The 23,875-nt window shown below is 36.0% G+C and overlaps 1 protein-coding gene across 1 annotated transcript in view; it reads right to left on the minus strand.

The window, feature by feature from the left end:
- Window positions 1–1,735: 1,735 nt before the first annotated feature.
- The window catches only part of LOC149410460 (uncharacterized), a 179,277-nt gene continuing 157,137 nt past the window's right edge, over window positions 1,736–23,875 (minus strand). The window contains exons 3-5 of the mRNA XM_089647845.1: window positions 8,754–8,971; window positions 7,933–8,102; window positions 1,736–2,020 (exon numbers count right to left, since the gene is read on the minus strand). Of these exons, the coding sequence (XP_089503971.1) occupies window positions 1,822–2,020; window positions 7,933–8,102; window positions 8,754–8,971 (587 nt within the window). The 3' untranslated portion in view covers window positions 1,736–1,821. The remainder of the gene's footprint in view (window positions 2,021–7,932; window positions 8,103–8,753; window positions 8,972–23,875) is intronic.

Raw genomic sequence — 23,875 nt, forward strand, 5'->3', positions numbered from 1 at the left:
TTGATATTCAAGTTGAAATCAAGTGGTGTTTTTTTAAAAAGCCTTTGCTTGCAGCAGAAATTGCGGGATTCGAGAAGTTTACCTTCAGTGATATCGGTCGAGTGCTTTTAGAGTTTTGCGAGCGCAAAAATACGTATTTACCTTACATATTATATATGATTACGCCTCTCGAGAGCTATCGGTGAAGACACCCATTGATTTTTTTAATTCCATTTCATAACAGATACATAAATATCAAAATAAAAATGTTCGTTTGCTTAAAATTTTGTCACAACATTTTGTTCGAAAACACGTGGGTTTTTATATACTTATTAAATAATTTATTTATTGGACAATTTGTATAGCGCGGCTTTTGTGAGATATCACCTCAGGGGCGCTTTACAGTTGATGCAGGTATTTCAAAAATATAAATATTACAAAAATAAAGTGAACTTAAGTTAAGTAAAATGAAGTATAGGAACAGGTGACACGAAGATGGAAGATGGAGACTCTGCAGTAAGGATCCTAGGTAGTAAAGAAACTGGGCCAGCTGCTGCAGCGAGAGAGTCCACCGCGTCCACCAACAGTGCCAGCACGAGGTTCGTCATCCGTCCAGGTATGTGTCTGTTGCTAATAGAGCGCTGACGCAATATCCTCTCATAGATACCAGACCTTGGCAGCACCGCTGTGACATTATATGTATAGATGTCACCTGTTACAGGTAAAAACACACTTTAAAAAAAAAACAGCGCCATCTATTGGACATAAAAGCAAAATGTACTATTGTTTCTCTATCAGCACACACAGACTGAGCCAAAGCAATGAGTGGCGGGGTACAGCTAGTTTCTAATAAAAGTATAAAGTACATAGGTAATAAGAACAACTTTTAATAATAAAACAAAAACAAGTTTAGCATAATATTTTATTTTATCGTTTTACCAACAACCAAAATAAATTTTAATAATTTCAACAAACAAAGAAAATGACTAATTACTTATAAACAATATAACAAATATCACAGTTATCAGAAGAAAGAGTTTTAACAAGAATATAATTTATTTATAATCCATTTTAATAATAATAAAGAGTAAGTGTTGGTATATTTTTTGTACTTAGTACCAATTACATGTAAACAATATTATTACAAACGTAACAAATCGATAGGTACTTATCACAGTAATTATCAGAAGAAAGTAATTTAACTATAAAAACATCGGTTGTAATAATAAATAGTAGGTATATTTATTTTGTAATTAGTACCTACTTACTTCAATGTCTGTCCTCATTTGGCCGCACAACGCAATATGTCGCTACCAACTTGCAAATATATAATTAAATTTTTTTAGTTTTAAAAGCAATTTTAAAAGTTTACATCAATAAAATTAAGAGCCTCTCTCTGGGAAGGAAGGTTCAATTCTAAGTGAAACCAAAAAAAATACACAGATCATGTGTATGTTTTAATTTTTATTTGAATAATAGATTTATTATGTTTTTTTTACGTATGCCCTTATTGTTTTCCAAGTAAATTGTTGGAGATTATTAATAGTTATTAATAACTCTTGAAAGTTTCCCCACTTATTGTAATGTTAAAATTTGACTATTCCTTTTAACTAACTTGTAATTTTTTATTCTAGAAAACAATAATAATAAAACAATAGTATTACATTCCCAGTACTTGATTTCGTACACCTATTTTACTGCTTGATTATTTATTTGCTAGTTGGGAGCGGTTCGATGCGTTCTGCGGCCTAATGTGGAAGTAGCCATTTTGGTTTTCAACACGTGGCAAAAACGAAATAAAACTTTTTATTTTATCATTTTGTGGTGATGCGTAATTATGATTTATCTAATAGGAAGAGCCATGTACTTCATGGACACAGTTGTAATCCCCTTCATGGGGAATATGTAGGTGTCGGCCAGATATTGGTAGGACACTTCCCCGACATCTACGAAACCGCACTTGGCAGCCAGGACTTGGGACTCCACTGCGGTAAATACGGTTGCCGTGAGGGACAACCCCACAGCCTTGCAAAGGGGCACCCTGGAAAAGAACCAATATGTCAATGTTATATTTTTAGATATTCCTTTGAAGACACGCTGTGAGTCCAGGAGCCATAGATGGCTGCCCCAATTAACTCTAGTGAACTTTACTAAATAGATTGGGATACTGTAAAGGTAATCTCTAAATACAGGGTTTTCCAATAAGAGGTGTTATTTTGATATTCAAATAAACTTTTCCCGTAAAAGATCAACGGTTTCGTTGCTTGTGTGACACGTAGCGCCGTCTTGTTGAAAGTAAACGTTGTCCAGATCAATACCATCCAATTTCGGCCATAAAAAATCATTAATCATCTCTCGATAGCGCAATCCATTCACCGTAACTGTTGCTCCAGCCTCATTTTCGAAAAAGTAAGGTCCAATGACTCCGCCGGACCATAAACCGCACCAAACAGTCAGTTGAGGATAGAGAGGCTTTTCAACAGTAACTCTTGGGTTTTCCGAGCCCCAGATGCGACAATTTTGCTTGTTGACGAAGCCACCGAGGTGGAAATGGGCCTCATCACTCAAGATGATTTTTCGATGGAATTCTAATAATGAATAATAGTGAAGTTTAATAATTTCCATGCGTTGTTGAAGCGTGTATCGTTCCATTTTTATTAATGGCGTAGTTTCTACTTGTCAAATGTCAAAAAATGACAGCATCAAAGTTACATCTACCGAAATAGCGGGCTATTCAAAATAATACCTTTTATTGGAAAATCCTATGGTATAAAATAAAGTCGCTATCCGTGTCTGTCTGTCTGTGCGCTTATTTTTTTTAAACTACGCAACGAATTTTGATAGAGTTTTCACTATTATTTTGATATTTTCTTCCGGAAGGTTTATATATATATATATAAAACATGCATATTATTACATTTGTGGAAAGTAGAGAAAGGTCGAAGTTTTGTAAACAAGTCAGAATAAAAATATTTTTAGGCGATTTTTAATTTTAATTTTTTTATTCTTAAATATATTAGTATTACAAAAGTATAGTATATTGTCCTCCACGCTAGAAGTTCACCTGTGTTGTGGAGGACTTTTTCAATTGTAAAGTTATATAATAGTAAACATTACAGTGGAGTTAGTTACACAGAGAAACAATAAAAATTAAAATATAAAATCGATTTTTACATAGTTTTGACAAAAACTAATGTGAAATATATCAAAATTAAATATTAAAAGGATTGTAGCCAGTTCCATATGTGTTTTTTGTATTCTGTAAGATTAGATGTTTTATATTGTGTTGGAAGTGAATTGTATAGTTTTATAGCCGATTACTTTGCTAACGCTGGCTAAACCTTATGAGATGCATCAAAATAATTTACTACGGAATTATGTATCTTAAAAAGGCCTACAGAAACGTTTGCAACGGTATATGTCTATCTCCTAAGGATGATCTCCTATTTCCTATACGTCTATCAGCTAGTAAGGTATAAACATTGAGAGATAGAACAATCGGGCTCCACTGAGGTGAACACTGTGATAGTCCCACAGCCTTGCAAAGGGGTGTACCCTGGAAAATAATCAATAATATGTCACTTTCAGAAGCGCAGATATTTCTCAGAAGACACGTTGTGAAATCAGGAGATACAGTCCATAAGCCCGATGAACTCTGGTGAAGTTTACTATTTATCTATTTAGATTTGGCTACTGTCAAGGTAATAAGGTAAAAGTGGGAGGTAGCACAATGAGACTCCACTGGATTGATCACTCTGGCCGTGAGGCACAGACCTGCACAGACCAACGGTTTTGCAAAAGTGCACCCCGCAAAATAACCAATAATATGTCAATTTTAGAAGCAAAGATATTCCTTGGAAAACTATGGCCCATTATATCAGTTAGTCCGCATCCTCGCTATGTGCAACATTCCTCGTCTTGATGAACCACAGAATAGTTAATTTTTTGGACGCCGAGGCGCTAGTAGTAACACAATATATTAAATCTGACATTTACGTCTCACGAAATTTACGTAAATTTCCTCATTTTCTCAGTATAGACCAGTGTTTCCCAGTCTTCTTTATGCCATGCCCCACCGTAGTCTTTTCAAAAGTCAGATGCCCCACCGGCACCTTTTTTATGAAACAGCAGGTAAATTTTAAAATCATATTGTAAAATGTTTGTAAACATATGAACCCCTAATGAAATTGAATAAAACCTTTTCTAATACATATATTACAACTGAAATTAAATTCAGTTACCCTTGCTACAAAGAAATTTTATTTCCGGATCTAACTTAGTTAATTTCGGTCTTAGGTCCCCTCTTTTAGTTATTTTCAATCGATTTAGTTTTTTAGTGAGTAAATCGCTTATGGCGCTAAAACCACGTTCCACCAAATAAGTTGAGGGAAAGGTTTATAATAATTTTCTGGCATGCAAAGTAATGTTAGGATATTTTGTGTTAGTTTCTTTGCAAATTCTTAGTGTGAGTTTCTTCTTTAAGCCTTAATTTCACATTCGCACTCACACTGAGCAAAAAACCGTTATCATTTTATTAATGTAATTCTTCATTTTCACGCAAGCCAATTTTGATGGCATACGTGGTCACTCATACGAGGACTCAGGATAAACTATTTTCATTTTCTTCTGTCATTATTCATTTTCACAGAAGTCACAGTTATTGCAACACGTTCTCACTCATTCTAAGGAAACTTTATTCTTATTTTCTTACTGTGATTATTCATGGTCAAGCATAATAAGACACATTCACACTCATACTAAGGTAAACCCGTATCTTTTCTCGTGTTCTTTCTGTAACTATCCACGTTCGCAGAAGTCAAGCATAATGGCAAACATTCGTATTCATACTAAGGCAAAACCATTCTCATGTTCTTTTTTTTTTGTATTAGGCAATTCACCCTAAAGAGAGTGCTATGTGCCGTTAAAGTTAAGGGAGATGGTTATAATTTTATGGGAAATCTATACGGGAATAGGAAATCTCAAATATTGAAGTCATTCAAGTCTAGTTCTCATGTTCTTACTGTAACTATTAATGTTCGCAAAAGACAAACTTAGTGACTCACATTCGCATTTACACTAAGGATAAACCGTTTTCATGTTCTTACTGCGATAATTTATGTTCACAGAAGTCACGTTTAGTTAGAAACAATAGCACTCATACTAAAAAAAAACAATTCTTACTGTAATTATTCATGTTTATGGAAGTCAAATTTGACGATCTACATTATCACTCATATTTAGGATAAACCATTCTCATTTTATTAGTGTAACTATTTGTATTCACAAAAGTCAAGCTTAAAAGACACATTCGCACTCAAACTAAGCAAAATCCATTCTCATGTTCTTACTGTGATCATTCGTGTTCACTAATTTCCAGCTTAATGTTACAAATTCGCACCCATGCTTAGGATAAATCATGTATCATGTTCTAATCGTAATTACATATTTTATTTTAGGAAAATTAACAGTTACTTGGTTGGTTTATACGTGTGCAATTTACTTAACTAAGAAACCAATTATAGGTTTCCTCACTATACTTATACATTATGTAGGTATAAAACAATTCAGCAATACAACAACTACAGCTACATCCTGCATAGTTTCTGTGATTTTAGATAATTATTGGAATTGTAACGGGTATCAATTTATTTAAGGTACAATTTGACGTATACTTCAATTTTGTACATCTCAGGCATTTTTTGTATGACCGATGAGTATTCTCCTTTATATGTGGAATGCCTACGTGTCTCATCTCTGAAGCGTGGTGTCCCACCACTGAGGCGCTATGCCCCACCGGTGGGGCATACGCCCCACCGTGGGAAACACTGGTATAGACTATTACATCATTTAATCAGTAAGGAATATGGATGTCATTAATTAATAATCAATATAAAATTCTGGCAAGATAAGAGTGATTTTAAAAGATTCAACCTCAGGACAGTTTGTTATCAGCGGTTAATTCGTCATAATTTCATGAAAATTGTACAACTCCAGCAAAATAAATACTATTTAAAATTATTATCCTCGTACGCTGATTGAAGTGTGGAACTTTATCAAAAATCAACTCGGAAATTACACCCGCCAAAAAAACGCGGTCGTTGGCATTTTGAAAGCTCGCGATCTCGAGTAGTTTGGTTTTACAAAGAAAAAATAGCCACGTTCCTGCAGTAATATCATAAACAATATATGTGATATTGGATATCTAGGCTGACGACCTACATATATACGGATTATAATACATTGTAATTATAAGCTTGACATTCCAACCAAGCGGAGCTTAAAATCATCTGATGTACCGGGCCTATATCGCTAAATTCACAATTAACTGTGGTGAACGGGAAACATAAATATGTATTTATAAAGGCTTGCAATATAACAGGGTGCCTCAAGAACCTGGAGGCGGGAGGAACGGAGTATATGGGAGAGGCCACGAACAGATCAACAGGTGACTTTTTGAGTTTGATGGCACGAAGGACCGGTATTTTAGTATGGGTATTTGATGAGTCGGATTGGGTTTTCAGGAAATCTACCCGATAGCAACTTGACGAAAATAAATATCTCTCAAGCTCGCATTCTGAATTTCTCACACTTTCATTGAACACATTAGCTAATAAGCTCTTAAAATAAATGTATTTTTTTAAGACAATCTCTATTAATTATCCGAGTTGATAGTAAATATTTATAAATATGAAAAACACATCAGATTCATAGATATACAATATGTGATATTTAACATGCTATAGGTATGAACAAATTCACAGTGTTTCTTTAAATGCTACTTAACCTCGATGTCTTGTAATTTTTGCTCTATTTTAAATAAGTTGGTGTCTTATTAAATATTTTCACAATAGTGGCTTATGCCTATTATATACAATCACTTTTTCAAAATATAATCGCGCTCACTCTATTATTCGTATTTACATAACTCCCTTTCCGGGAACCTCGCAACAGGAACCATTTATCGGATAACGAACACCTCTGCTTGAATTCGCTACGTTTGATGACATATCAGGGGTGCCCGGGTTCAGGGGAGTTTTGTCCAGGTCTGGACAGCGGATACACCTGGGATCGGGTGAGGCAAGTTGACGGAGACACTTTTTGACGTCTTCGGCCGGACTCTCTCGTCCCATCGCCTTGCATCGCAGTGGGAGGGATGGATTCATACGTCACACCTGGAGACGCTGACCCACTCCTCATCATACTCTATTCCCTTTCAGAACTTCCTATCCTTCCTTTTATTAAAAGGTCCATCCACCCAGCATCTCCAAAAATGACATAGGCACTGAGAGAAATTATTTTCCTCAAGGCCTCCTAAAATCTTCTTCTATTTGAAAGCTTAGCTCAATGCTAAATTACTATTTTCAATTAATCTTTACTACTTTACGATTATCAAAAAATATGTTGTGGATAAATTGTAGTTTTCCTATTGTTTTCCTTGAGTAGAGTTAAAATAAAATTATTGATTACTTCATAAAAAATATATATTTTCATAAAACAAGTATGAACGAATATAAGAAACAATTAAAAAAATATCATTATGGCAAAGATTATTTGTGATAGTTTCCCTTGATTAACATTTTTCTTTCTTCTAACATTATTAATTCACAAAATAAATAAGAAAACGTCTTTTACGCTGAAATCGACCGTTTCTAGAATCTGTTTATCCAGCGATTTTTATGCTTATTACATATATTTGTGATGATAAAAGCACACTAAGAATACACACATTTTCGTATTGTGCATTCCTCTTAGCAACTGAAATACCGGCCCTAAGTGGGGATCCTCATAGACACATGGTATCCATGGGATACACGGATACCATCCTGGCAGCGAACGGTAATCTCAAAAAGCCACCGGGAAATGGGACCCACCACGAGAATTCAAAGTCGGTTACAAAATTTCCAGTACTGGTGACATTGTTGGTTGTTCTAGGTGTGATTACTAACACCTCACCTCGCTTTAAGTATCTCCACGCCGATGTTCTGACCGCGGTAGGCGCGCGCCACAGACAGTCCGAAGGCCCCCAGGTACTCCGTCACGCCGTACTGCGTGAACACGTCCACCTCGTGCGTCACGTGTAACACGGACGAGATCACGCGGAAGAAGAGGCTTCCAGGCCTGACCTGGAACAAGTATTGCACATTAGTTACGTGAGCAGTGAAATGAAAAAGGATTAAAGTAGATTGAATGCTGTTGAAATGAGTGGTAAAACCATATACGATCGTGCGAGAAATGTGGAGTTCCGCAAAGAGTGCAAGGCTGATTTAAGCGTAAAGAGTAAGATTAAGAAAGGGATGCTTAGATGGTTTGGGTATGTAGAGCGAATGAGCGAAGAAAGGAGGATATATGATGCAAATGCGAATGGCAGAAGTCGGGGATGCCCTAGCAAGACATGTCACGGTCAAAGGAATCAGATTCTCGAGTCGGGCCATGTCAAGAGTCAGAATAATAGAAGAGTATCATGTATGAGACGATGTATGGATGTGAATGAGACAAGAAGTGTGTGCCAAGACCGAGTTGTTTGGCGGTTCGTCCTATCTGCTTACCCCTATGGGGAAACGGCGTGATGGTTAGTTAGTTAGTTAGTTTAGCAGTGTCGTAGCTAAAGTATGGTGGGGGTGAGAGAAATGTGAGGAAGTAACTGGCTACTCAAATTTGGTCACCAGACACGGCCAAAGCCAATTTAAGCAACGGCGAAGCAAGAGAGATTTGGAGAGTATCTTCCACTCTGGAAGTTGTTGTAAAAGCCAACATCTTTGATTAAATTCATTTACCTCCGGATCCTTGTGGTCCTTGGCAGTGTGCACCAGTATATTGACGCCCACGATGACCGGCGGATGGGCGGGAGTACCGCCGCCCCTCGCTCTGCCCCCTCCTGCCCCCGCCCCCACCCCCGGTTGCTGCAGCAAACACACCAGGGACAGTCTATCTTCCAATGCTTTGAACCACATACCACGGATTGCCGCCATTGCCTCAGGGTCATTTACCATATCTGTAAAAACGAATATTTATGTGAACATCACACACAAGTCCCAACTGCTCCCAAACATTCCAGGAGCCAGTTGGACTATAAGCACTATTCACCATGGCAAGCGTCAGCTAACTTTCAAATTAAAAGAGCCACATTATGAAGGAAACGTTAGGAAAGGAAGGACGGAAAGGAAGTTACTCCTGTTAGGAGTTCTACCGAGCCGAACCCTCTAATATGAAAATATCTGGAGTCGGTGAATTATTTTCCCATTAGATCTATGGTGGGTTGACGTGTTGTTCTTGTATTGTTTTCTTTTTATTTTGCTTATATAATGCACTTACATAATGTTGATTGACTAGGTGATCATTTGTGGAAAAGTGTGTGGAAGGGTTTAGTTTTTCCTTTGGGGAAGACTTAACCCGGACATAAAATCGGAAAAATATAAAAATTTATTGTCTTCTTTTCTTAGTAAAATATAGAGATAATGATATCCTAACTGGGATCTCCCGTGCTGAGGATTTCATTTACATATTATAATTTAATTATAAGAAAATTAATATTACAACAAAGTTACATATGAATTTAATTATGAACATATATCATGTAGTATAATTTTTTTTTTTAATAATTTTAAAATAAGTAAGATAGTGTTTTTTTGTATAGTTCAGTTTAGTAGATTCTGTTTTAGTCTGTGTTTGATATCAGTATATTTTCTATATCAGATCGCCCTATGTTAAGTATCCAGCTTTTTATTTGAGATTTCAATTTTATAATGTTGAGGTTTTTGAGTGAGAGTGGTATTTTACTGTAGAGTTTAATACTATGATATAAGAAGCTTTTTTGCCCAAAAGTTGTATTAGTAGTTATTTGTTGGATAAGTTTTTGACCATGAGATCTAGTGTTTCTATTGTACGTGTTTGTTGTTATTTCTTGGGTTTTGTACTTATTAATGTAATTTAGTATAGTTTTAGAATATAGTTGTTTAATTGACATGATGTTAATATTGGTGAAGATTTCGTCAGTGCTAGTTCTTACAGGAACTTTCAGTATAATTTTCACTATGGCTTTTTGAGTTTTAATCAGTGGATTTAGTATATTTTTATTTGCACTGCCCCATCCAATAATACCGTATTCTAACAGTGATTTGGCAGAGAGCCTTATAAATTTTGATTAAGTCTTTTTTAATAAGAAAATTCCTGATAGTTTTGAAAAAATAACTTAGTTTTTTAATTTTATTATCTAAATAGTAAATGTGATTGGTCTATTTTAAATTTCCATCAATTTTTAGAGCTAGATACGTTATATGGTCAACGTTTTCTAACGAGGGACAATCACAATGCTCATTTAAATGATGCGGGCTATGAATTTTCAAGTTAAGGTTTTCTTCAGAGTTTTGTATTTTTTATTTTGAAAGTGATGAATTTGGTTTTATTAGCATTTGGTGTAAGTGAATGGTAGTCTAGCCATTTTTTAATCCTGTTTAGTGTGTCTTCTTCTTTCTTAAATGTTTCTGTCTAATTTTTCCCATTTATAAATGTTTAAACAATCTACTATATTTAATGTACTATATTTAAATGTTTCTAATTACTCCCTTAATTGCTCAATATTTGGTATCTAACAGAATCCTATATATGTACACCTACACATATAGATGATCCAGAAGTTTTAATTGTTCCTATTATATATACATACTTACCTATTGCATAATGTTATTCTATTTTCCTTATAGTGTAACTCGTTCTACAAGCACAAGAACCAGTTTCTTCTTAGGTAAGATTGCGAATAAAAATATATTTTGTACCGATATGTAATTTATATAACACCACTGTACCCACTTACATAATATATCTATATTAAATAAAAAAAATTTATTGATGATTTAACTTACTACGTATTTTGATAGCTGTAAATCGCGGGTTTTTTTACTAGCTGACGTGTACCCGGCAATTCTCGGGGTTATGAATAATGGTTTGGAGTATAGTTTTGATGGCAATGCTCGGGGTTATGAATAATGGTTTGGAGTATAGTTTTGATGGCAATTCTCGGGGTTATGAATAATGGTTTGGAGTATAGTTTTGATGGCAATGCTCGGGGTTATGAATAATGGTTTGGAGTATAGTTTTGATGGCAATTCTCGGGGTTATGAATAATGGTTTGGAGTATAGTTTTGATGGCAATGCTCGGGGTTATGAATAATGGTTTGGAGTATAGTTTTGATGGCAATGCTCGGGGTTATGAATAATGGTTTGGAGTATAGTTTTGATGGCAATGCTCGGGGTTATGAATAATGGTTTGGAGTATAGTTTTGATGGCAATGCTCGGGGTTATGAATAATGGTTTGGAGTATAGTTTTGATGGCAATACTCGGGGTTATGAATAATGGTTTGGAGTATAGTTTTGATGGCAATTCTCGGGGTTATGAATAATGGTTTGGAGTATAGTTTTGATGGCAATGCTCGGGGTTATGAATAATGGTTTGGAGTATAGTTTTGATGGCAATGCTCGGGGTTATGAATAATGGTTTGGAGTATAGTTTTGATGGCAATGCTCGGGGTTATGAATAATGGTTTGGAGTATAGTTTTGATGGCAATGCTCGGGGTTATGAATAATGGTTTGGAGTATAGTTTTGATGGCAATACTCGGGGTTATGAATAATGGTTTGGAGTATAGTTTTGATGGCAATGCTCGGGGTTATGAATAATGGTTTGGAGTATAGTTTTGATGGCAATTCTCGGGGTTATGAATAATGGTTTGGAGTATAGTTTTGATGGCAATGCTCGGGGTTATGAATAATGGTTTGGAGTATAGTTTTGATGGCAATGCTCGGGGTTATGAATAATGGTTTGGAGTATAGTTTTGATGGCAATGCTCGGGGTTATGAATAATGGTTTGGAGTATAGTTTTGATGGCAATGCTCGGGGTTATGAATAATGGTTTGGAGTATAGTTTTGATGGCAATGCTCGGGGTTATGAATAATGGTTTGGAGTATAGTTTTGATGGCAATGCTCGGGGTTATGAATAATGGTTTGGAGTATAGTTTTGATGGCAATGCTCGGGGTTATGAATAATGGTTTGGAGTATAGTTTTGATGGCAATGCTCAGGGGTATGAATAATGGTTTGGAGTATAGTTTTGATGGCAATGCTCGGGGTTATGAATAATGGTTTGGAGTATAGTTCTGATGGCAATGCTCGGGGTTATGAATAATGGTTTGGAGTATAGTTTTGATGGCAATGCTCGGGGTTATGAATAATGGTTTGGAGTATAGTTTTGATGGCAATGCTCAGGGGTATGAATAATGGTTTGGAGTATAGTTTTGATGGCAATGCTCGGGGTTATGAATAATGGTTTGGAGTATAGTTCTGATGGCAATGCTCGGGGTTATGAATAATGGTTTGGAGTATAGTTTTGATGGCAATGCTCGGGGTTATGAATAATGGTTTGGAGTATAGTTTGAGATGACTCTTCCTTTCACCCTTTGAATTTTTTTTTTTTTGTAATACCTAAGTGACCTTAGGCCACTGGCATTAAAATATCCTTAGAACTCTTTCTCCCTTTGGTAGCTACGAAGGCTACTCATGGTTTTCAAGTAATATATATACATTTATATAAAGACAAATGTACTTGGTTAATTAATACGCCGGTTACGACCTTCAACGTAACTCCCTCGTATTTAGTTGTAATTAAATCCCACCAAACGTTGTGTGATTTTTTTGCTTTATGGTATCGGGTTTTTAATTACTTTGTTTGGTAACCCCTAGTTCTCTTTAGGGCAGGGATGAAGTCAGAGATGTTAATTTCAAAGTTAACGAATCGAAGTTGGATCAATATACCTAAAACCCCCGTTTTCTCCATACTGTCTACCTCCCTTAATCTGATCTCCTTAGAAGTTCACCCAAGCCGTCCTCCCGACCTGTCATAAAACCTTAATACACAAAACGGAAGTCAAACATAATTTGTTAGTACATTGCAATCATAATTTGCTCTCCGGGGCCCTCTGGCTTGCCGTCCTCTCCTACTAGATGGGGTAAACATGAGACTAATTTCAAGCGTGTTAGTACGATTCAGTTGTTGCATATATGACGAACTCGGAATATTACTTTGCTTAGCAAGATCTGGCTCCTACCTCCTGCAAGACGTGAAAATGATCCGTATCGATCTGGGTTTTGCATGATCATTCGACCCAATCTCCTAGTTGGTGCCTCAGTCACCGTGTCCTAGTCGACCATTCCTGTGGCCGTCACATACTACGTCCAGATCTCAACAGAGTCCTCACGCTCCCAGATCCCAACTCCTCCGAGAATTACGTCTACTTAGAACGAACCGGTTTCGTTCTATATGCAAAAATATACTTGCGGTTTTTGTGGAAAGCAGTTTCCTAGGCTGGTTCCCATCCTCTGAGAGGACGTGTATGTAGCCGTAGTGTATCATCCCGATAGTTACCAGACCACATACATCTCCCCTGCAGACAGTACATATAAAGAAATATATATAAATTTACTTTGTTTTGTTTTTTTATAATCTGCAATGTACTATTTATACAGTACATCCCAGACCAAGCATCGCCGAGAAGGAGTTGTGAATTCCAACCAGTTCGCCTGATATATACGTACTAATATACACGCCAATAATTTACGATACACATAATATATTACGATTTTTTTGTTTGATGATTTTATTTATAGAGATCACCAACTCAGATATGACCTTTAGCCACGTCCCCAGACTCCACCTCTCTCCTGTCTGCCGCCCTGTTTATTCAAATTTTCCTTCAGGCACCACCTTATCTTGGGATCCTCCCGCTAAGTGAATTTAGCTATGTTCGTAGACTTTCAATCGCAACTCAAAATTTACTTCGATTATCCCTCAGGCACTGTCTGATTTTGGGATCCTCCCGTTAAATGGCTTTAGCTATGTTCGTAGACCCTCAATTGCTGCTCAAAATTACTTCAATTATTCCTCAGACACCGTCTGACCTTGGGATCTACCCGTTAAATGGCTTTAGCTATGTTCGTAGACCTTCAATTTCTGCTCAAAATTACTTCAATTATTCTCAGACACTAGCTGATTTTTGGATCCTCCCGTTGAATGACTTTAGCTATGTTCGTAGACTTTCAATTGCTGCTCAAAATTACTTCAATTATTCTCAGACACTAGCTGATTTTTGGATCCTCCCGTTGAATGACTTTAGCTATGTTCGTAGACTTTCAATTGCTGCTCAAAATTACTTCAATTATTCTCAGACACTAGCTGATTTTTGGATCCTCCCGTTGAATGGCTTTAGCTATGTACGTATCCTCGAAGCAAGTCTTTATTACCCAAGTAGCCATTCATTCAGCCGCCGTATTTTTTTTTCGAAACCAACCCCGCATTCCAGACTCAGCTGTTCCTAGTGTCCCAGTTAATCTTCAAGGCCGTTTGCCCTTTCAGACCCTAATAAATCAACCTGCCCTCAGCACAACTCGAGTCAATGCCCTGTCTATTTTAAAGCCGGTTTGAAATGAATATTTTTTTTTCTTCCTTTGTATTATCGTGTTACAAAAGTCGGCTCGGCCGACCCACTTATTTGAATCATCTCCACGATAAATAGGTACTTTACCTACAATGAACTATAATGACCGATTCCGATTACGGTCCTAGTCCATGTAATAATTGATAATTGTGTTGTCATGGAATAAATGATATTTATTTTATCAACTCATGCATTTATTCATATATACGCATACATATGTCATTTGATAATACGTAACATAATTTCGGTCCCAACTGGCGCCTTCCAAATAACTGCAGGATTAGTAGCCTCCATCCTTGGCCTGCAAATCTATTATAATTGTGCAAATCACTTACCTGAGCCCCCCTCCTCTAATCCACCGGGATAATCGACGGCAAAACAACCTGTTCTTTTGTTTCCGTCCACCTATCAATAATTCCTCTATCAGATTGTAAATGCCTAGCTTAAACGCGCACCCTGATTATCTCCCTGAATTGAGTTCTTTAATCTCAGTATTTTTTTTTTGTTCTTATTATTTGTTATAACGAGGTATGGTTATTATTTATCGCACGTTAATGGAGTACGCGATTTAATTTTCCCTTTTCATACCAGTATTAAAAGTATTATTATTATTTCTATCATTTTTCGGGTTTGAATTCGTGAGTTGACATGAACACTGAATCTGAATTATTCTCCGAAGTCCGAAATTCTCTGGATCCGATATTAATTATTTTATCTTTAATTATTGTTGTTATCATTTTTCCTAGTTTAAATTCCTCGCAACGAAAGATCGCGTTAATCTCGAATTATAGCCGTTTCCCCTCTTCCACCACTTCGTATTAACAACTCGCTTTATAACGCGACACCGTAGTGTCGTTTCTAATCCCTTTCCTTTTTCACTGAATTTAAACTAATTAAAATTTTCAACCTTAATTTATTATTACGCCAAATACTGTGTTTAACTACTTCTTTGAAATTCTAAAATTCTCTAAGGTCCGATATTAATATTATTTTTTCCAAACACTGAATCTAACTGTATGTCTTTAACTAGGGAATTTTCCTAAGTCCACAAATAAATACCAATCAGCGCGACGTGTTTGAACGGTCCCCGGCGAGTTTCAACTCTCTCACAAATTCACGAAAAGACTCCCAGTTTTTTCTAAATTCAGCCCTTTTATAGTCCCGTTTCCTCATTAATCACGTCAAATACATGCTATTCTAACCTTTATCGACTCGTATGTTCTTTTCTATTTAGTCCATAGTCGCATCATGCTAATTAGGCCATTCTGATCATTTCAAGAAGGTTAACACCCTGGCATTCGTTTCATGTGACAGAATGATCAGGCGTGGACTGGGAAGCGGTCCCGTATTCCCATACGGCTTTTTCTATATAACGCTCTAGTGCGAGCTGTCCTTTTGAAGTGTGAATTCCGGGCCTTTTATTTTTAAATGCTATCGTGTCCGCACAATTTATTTAATGGCCGTCGTTTATGATGTGATACGCTTTGTTTTTAACGCTTTCATGAGCTTAGCTTTGATCTCCTTCACTTTGCCTCCGACAATTTAATATTTTGTAATAATATTTTGGCTAATTTATATAGCGCCGTTTTCGTGAGAAATCACCTCAAGGGCGCTGTACACGTCCGTTTCCCCCTCTACCTTCCAAACCAATTACTTCCGACAATCCAAACGGTGTATGTTAAATCTCCCGCGTACGATCGTCTCCTACTTCTAACATTTAGTTCTCTTCCCTTACAAACGGTCTAATATAGCTATTCCATTTTTTTTCCCCCGATTATTTCTATTTAAGGCTCCCATCGATACTTGCTTTAGTTGAGACGTCCCAGTTTACATCATGTCGTTTATGTTTTTGTTCCCCGTTCTAGATCGCATCGGTTTGATATCCTGTCTATTCTTTCGGTCAGTCTTTTCCCAAGAATTATTACTGGATTTTCGCAACCCCTCTCTGTAATTTTGGGTGTCACCTCGGGTGGTACTTCCACACGCCCATCTTCTGTCTTTATCCCCCAACTCATTTCGCATCAATCAGAGGCCTTAATCTCCTGTCAAAACAAACCCGAATGTACTCTCTCATAATTTCCCCGCTAATTGTTTATACATTAATTTTAATGTGTTTTCGTCCCCATAAGACGCGGGTTAATTTTATTACCTCGTTGAATTGTTAATAGTGCCTTGATGGCCCAAAACCATGTCCGTATTTTTTTTCAAAATCAGCGCTTTCAAGTGTCTGAAGCCGCCAACCTTTTTTCTCTTGGTATCCTTTTCGCAACTACCTTCGCGCCATCATTCTCCTGTAACCTCAACGCTGTTTCTTTGCAGTCCCACGTCATGCTTACGATAGGAGTTCAATGTTTGCTTTTCTTTCCACTTTTCTTACGTAATTTTTCCGTTTTTCCCTTATTTCTGCTGTTTTCTTTTAAGTGACGCGTGTAACTGCCCTCTCCCCCAATGATTTCCACTTCCGGTATGTCTTAACGTAGGATTCTACCAATTTTTCTCAGTCCTCAGTCCGTTCGCGTTATGTTTCTCACCTTTCTTGAAACACGTCCCCCTCGTTTGTCGATGGTTTACGATCCCGTTCGCCACACCCTTGCATTCCAACCCCATGACGTCATCGTATCACTCCACTAACAAGGTTTCCGTTTTTTTTTGTAATAAATCGAGATAGCCCCGCCCTGTACAAAGTCCATTCCTTTGTCTGTTTTGGTAATCCACGCCCACTTGCCGCCTCGCATCTCTTGGACCCTCTTGATTGGTGGAAGGTTTAATCGAGGCCTACGATAGGTCCCCCTCTCTACCTCACAGAGACATCTGCCTTCGACCCTGTAAAGCTTTATCCACCCATCCATTTGATTGTAATTACTTAATTCCCGACTCTGACGCTAGAGGCCTCCGTCTGTATTATCTCAGTAAAAGTGCATCATATCACAAGTTTTGATGGCAATGCTCGGGGTTATGAATAATGGTTTGGAGTATAGTTTTGATGGCAATGCTCGGGGTTATGAATAATGGTTTGGAGTATAGTTTTGATAGCAATGCTCGGGGTTATGAATAATGGTTTGGAGTATAGTTTTGATGGCAATGCTCGGGGTTATGAATAATGGTTTGGAGTATAGTTTTGATGGCAATGCTCGGGGTTATGAATAATGGTTTGGAGTATAGTTTTGATGGCAATGCTCGGGGTTATGAATAATGGTTTGGAGTATAGTTTTGATGGCAATGCTCGGGGTTATGAATAATGGTTTGGAGTATAGTTTTGATGGCAATGCTCGGGGTTATGAATAATGGTTTGGAGTATAGTTTTGATGGCAATGCTCGGGGTTATGAATAATGGTTTGGAGTATAGTTTTGATGGCAATGCTCGGGGTTATGAATAATGGTTTGGAGTATAGTTTTGATGGCAATGCTCGGGGTTATGAATAATGGTTTGGAGTATAGTTTTGATGGCAATGCTCGGGGTTATGAATAATGGTTTGGAGTATAGTTTTGATGGCAAAGCTCGGGGTTATGAATAATGGTTTGGAGTATAGTTTTGATGGCAATGCTCGGGGTTATGAATAATGGTTTGGAGTATAGTTTTGATGGCAATGCTCGGGGTTATGAATAATGGTTTGGAGTATAGTTTTGATGGCAATGCTCGGGGTTATGAATAATGGTTTGGAGTATAGTTTTGATGGCAATGCTCGGGGTTATGAATAATGGTTTGGAGTATAGTTTTGATGGCAATGCTCGGGGTTATGAATAATGGTTTGGAGTATAGTTTTGATGGCAATGCTCGGGGTTATGAATAATGGTTTGGAGTATAGTTTTGATGGCAATGCTCGGGGTTATGAATAATGGTTTGGAGTATAGTTTTGATGGCAATGCTCGGGGTTATGAATAATGGTTTGGAGTATAGTTTTGATGCATTTTAACTGGATGCATTTACGGCGAAAATAAGAATATTGTAGAAATGAAAAATTTACTTTTTTATGTACTTCTTTCAGGTGATTGTGCCATGTCATCCTCGAGCGTCCTCAACTGTTTCTACCGTGTCATACATTCTCCTTAAATATCTTCATTTCATTCTTTCATCACGTTCACCTTATTTTACCACAAATTGATTGATCCATGTGTTCCTCTGGCGTCCCCGACTCTTTCTATCATTCACTTCAAGTAGTATTATGAAATCACAATTGTTTCTGTTGAAAAATTAAATTATACCAACATTAATTCAACTCCATATCTCTTTCCAGTGCAGAGATAATGCGATAAGGACGGGTCGTTTAACAGAATTTGAACAATACATCAAATTTCAAATTTCTGCGAAGGTTCTATTCAAGTTCTGTTATTATTTCAGTTTTATAAAACAGCTGGCCAATAATGATAAAATAACAGATCTAAGTCTTCTTCGGACGTCGTCGACTTTTTCTTACATCCATTACTGTTCACCATGTTAAGGCAAAGCTTTATGACAAATCACTATTTTGATTAATCTTTATAAGGAATTGGTGAACATTATGAATACCAAAAAACATGCTTTAGATAAATTAAAGGTTTTTCTATCGCTTCCCTTGAGTAGAATACAAATAAAAAATAAATTACTAAATAAAAAATATAAAAGTAAAATACTAAAAAATAAATTTTTTCAATAGAAATGTATGAAGGAGTAAAAGAAACAACTTTTAAAAAACACTATATTATAGCTAAGATTATCTGTGACAGTTTCACTTGATTAACTTTTTTGCTTTCTTATAAAATTATTTATAAAATAAATAAAAAACAGTTTTTTGCTTGAAATCGAACGTTTCTAGACTCCGTTTGTCAAGTGAATTTAATGCCTATTAACTACGATATAAGGTATACCAAGAATATACACATTTTTGGCTTGTGGCTTCCTCTTAAAAATCTACATTATATCGATTTCAACTCGACTACGCGTCTTATTCCAGTGCATAGATAATACTGTAAGTCTTCCTCGGACATCCCCGACTTTCTTTACCATGTATTACTGTATACCACATTGTTAGTTTTTTTAAACTGTGTTATGTCAACTCCATATCTCATTCCAGTGCATAGATAATGCGTTAAGTCTTCCAATACTCTTGAAACACTACTGACACTAATAAGAACAAACTCAAACAAATTTTCAGCGAACTTTTTTTTTTTTATTTTTTTTTTTTTATTTTTTTTATTTTTTTTATTTAGTACAGGTGATGATACAATGACACATGTAGATAAAAAATACTTTGACTGCCCAACTAGGAGGAATTCCCGTTTTAGGACAGTCAAAATTGAGTTATTCATGCACGCATACATATTTTGTAAGAACAAAAACAAAAGAGGAAAAAAAGAAAAGTAATATAATATATACATAACTAAAAAAAAAAAAATATATATATATAACTAAAAAATAATGATACATTAAAAGAAAATATTATTATAAAAGATTAAAAGCAAAAAGTTATAAGGTTAACTGATGTTAACTTGTTGTTTGGTTTGTTTAGTTTTGTTTGTTTTTTTGTTTTCTTAATGTGTTTGATATTTTGTTTGTTTTATTTTTGGAAAAGTGTGAGTTCACACTCTTTTCTCCCTAATTGGTGAAGCCAGACAGTGATCGATTTACGAAGAGCACCTTTGCTTTCCTTTTTCCATGCATCAGGTATAAAGTTGTAAAGTTTTGGGCCTAGGAATGAAAAATGTCTTTGAGCAAGTGAAGTTTTGGTTGTGGGTGGTACGATTGGATTCCTCCGTGAGTGTCGGGTGTCGTGAGAGTGGTCGATAGATGGGTAGAGATGACGTTTTTTATGAGTGTTCAAAATTATTTTCCTTATGTATAATTGTCTGACATCTAGAACTCGTAACTCTTCAAATAGTGAATCGCTGTGGTGCCTAAAAGGTTTTTTCATGATTACCCTTAGTAAGGATTTTTGGGCCTTTGCTAAGTGGTCTAAAACCATTTTTGCGCATCCACCCCAGCCTAATGATGCATAGTCTAATAGTGACCCACACATAGCGTTGTAAATGAGTCTTAAATCTTTTAGACATAGGATATTTCTAATTGGCATAAAGATATGCGTCAGCTTTCTAACCTTAGTAGTCACAAGGTCTATATGTCCGTCCCATCTAAGATGTTTGTCGATAACAATACCGAGATATTTTATACTGTTCACGCATTCTAATTTATAGCAATTACAGTTAGTTGATTCGATGCATTTATGTATGAAAATATTGTATAATTCTTTGGGTTGGCCCGCTTCTGTCGCACTGAATCGTATAAATTTTGTTTTTTCTGAATTGAGAGTCAAAAGATTATAATCTAACCAATATTTAAGCTGGTTAATACCGTCTTCTGCTTTGTTGTGTACAGCATTCCAGTTTCTTCCTTCAAATATTAAGACAGTATCATCCGCAAATGTTATGATGTGATTGGAGAGATTACTGTTACATAAATCATTTATATAAATACTGAACAGAAGTGGTCCTAGGGTACTCCCTTGCGGTACACCAAATTATATAAGGGCGGGATCGCTAACTGTATCATTAATTTTAACTTTTTGGTATCTGTTCGCTAAGTAACTATCCATCCATTTGAATAGCTGTCCCTGAATGCCGATGGCCTGTAGTTTTTTCAGAAGTATTTTATGCGAGATGGTATCAAAAGCTTTTGCCAGATCAAGGAAGAGAGCGATGGACTTAACTCCCTGGTCAATATTATTGGAAATAATATCAGTCAGTTTAGCAATAGCATCTTCTGTTCCTAAACCAGGTCGAAAGCCAAATTGGTTCTTGGAAAGGATCTTATAATTTTCTAGGTAGAGACTAAGACGATTTTTGACGATTTTCTCAATAATTTTTGTGATTGAATTTAGTAGAGATATAGGCCGATAATTTTGTATATCCGATTTGTCTCCATTTTTGTGAATCAGTATGACAATTGATTCTTTTAAGTGGTTCGGAAATATGCCTGATTTGAAACTAAGATTACAGATAAATGCAATAGTACTAGCTATAAGTGGTTTCAACACTTTTAGCAAATTTGTTGACACTTTATCTGGCCCACAAGCATTCGATGTCTTGAGTTCATCTATCATTTTCATTACTTCATTAGTCGTAGTTTGAATTTCATCTGATTTACAATTATAAACAGTTGAAGGTATGTTGGCTAGATTGGATTCAGTTTTCTTACATTTATCGAGTATTTTGTTAGCGAGTGAAGCTCCTACGGAAGTAAAATAATGATTTGCAAAATTAGCCATCCCCTTGGGGTCAGCAGTGTTTGTGTTTTTAGTGTCTAATGATTGTATGAATGACGACTTATTATTTTTTGTTTTGGTGATTTTTCGAAATATATCCCAGAAACGTTTCGGAGTTAATGTGTTTTCGTATATATATTGTTTGTAGAATTTTTCTTTTGTTGTTTTAATTAATTTTTTGCACAAGTTCCTATATTTCTTATATTGTTCTTGTAGTAAAATATTATCTGGTTGCCTTTTCGCAATTTTGTGGAGTTGGTTTCGTCTGTGAATAGATTTGACAAGACCAGGGGAGATCCATGGCATGAGTTTAAATTGTTTGTTTGGGATACATTTGTTGACAGTGTTATTAGATATGTAGAATTGCAATTTCTTAATAAATTCGTCCATTGCTTGGTTAGTGTCAGTCTGATCTAGTACGTTATGCCACTTTTCTGTACGTAGCTCCTCGAGCAGGCTGCTGTAATTTATTCTAGAAATATATTTGTTTTTAGCAGCAGAGGAGGGTTTATTTCTTAGACCGAGCGCCGTGGTATAATGGTCTGAAATTGTTGTGTGTATGACAAACGAGTCTATGAACTTAATATTTTTTATGTTAATGTGATCTAAGCAGGATTTGCTCGTGCCTTGTACTCTAGTGGGGGTGTTAATTGTTGGAGTGAAACCGTTTTCGCTCAGAAAACATAAATAATCATCGCATTGACGGTGATTGTCTAAGATTATATTGACATTTAGGTCTCCAATGATTATTTGATGTTCTGAGTTGTTTGTGCTGTTAATGATGGAATGTAGTGAATTAAGAAAGGTATCAATATTGTTGAAAGATGGTGATCTATAAATTGCAAATATGCACACATTTTTGTTAAGTACTATTTTTAGACAATTTGCTTGTGATAAAGCGAGCTCGTCAACTTGAGCTTGTATTTCGTTCCTGACATAGATAACAATTCCACTGGATTTATTTATTTTTATAGATGTGTGGTATTCAGTGTAATTTTGTATTTCTTTGGAGGTATAGTATTCATTAATCCAGCACTCAGTCAAAACTAATATGTCAAATGTGAATTTAAGTTGGTCAAGAAATATGAGAAGATCATCAATATTGGTAATACTTCGTATATTCTGGTGTACAATTTTTAGACTGTACGATTCCCAACAGTATTTATTTATGTCTTTAGGATTATCAACTACATAATTGTTGCATGTGAGCATAGATTCATCGGGAATTTCATAAGAATGTTGGATCATTTTTAGAGTAAGTTATCTGTAAGTAAACCCACACGGTAATATTAATTTGGGATGGTAAATTTATGTTTTTGATGTGTGAACAAAGAGTACATAAGTTTGGTTGCTCAGTTATTGAAATAAAATAATATACATAAATTATTGTAATACATAAATTGTGAGAAAACATTAGCCATTTCATGTTCTTCGAATGGTACAAATAAAAATTGCAATTGGTATTAGTGGTGAATTGAGGGTTAGCTAGTAATTTCTTATAATAAGGAAGTAAAGTAGCGGGGTCAGAGAGACACAATGATGTAGTTGTAAATTTGTCATATAAGAATTTCCTGATAATGTGTGGGTAATATAAATGCACCACGATGTTAATAATTAAATTATTAATTGAAATGTCTGACATCGTGCTTATTTGGGGATTGAACAATGCAATATTGTAGTATTTTTTTGAAAGGAATAGAAATATCATGAAATATAGGAACACTCTGATTAACATTTTGAAAAGGGATACAGGTAGTATGGGTATGATTGCATTTGTGAGTCATAGTGCAAGTAAGATATTCTCAGAGGTGATATGTATAGCTCTCGATTCCGTGGTTTGGCGTATATATACTCGTCCCGCTTTTACCCATACGAATGCAAATTTTTTATCAATAGCCGTCTTCTTCGCTAGGTAAAGTAGGCGTTTATTTGTTGAAGTCAGGTGTTCCGATATATATACCGGCGTGCGCGGTCCGGAGAGTCCTATTGAGGTCGTGTTGAGTTTGTCTTCCTTAGACGCAGCATTCATATTGTACCTTTTTACATCGTTTAAAAAGACATCTCTTGCGTGAACGTGCTTAAACCGCACAATTATAGGTCTGGTTTTTTGGGGGATTGTCTTAACCGGAGACCTATAGCTGGTCTCAATGTCATTTTTCGTAGTGTTTGTTTTTATT

This window comes from Hesperophylax consimilis, chromosome 27, assembly GCF_061612785.1.
Source record: "Hesperophylax consimilis isolate HC1 chromosome 27, BYU_Hcon_1.0, whole genome shotgun sequence".
NCBI classification, from domain to species: domain Eukaryota; kingdom Metazoa; phylum Arthropoda; class Insecta; order Trichoptera; family Limnephilidae; genus Hesperophylax; species Hesperophylax consimilis.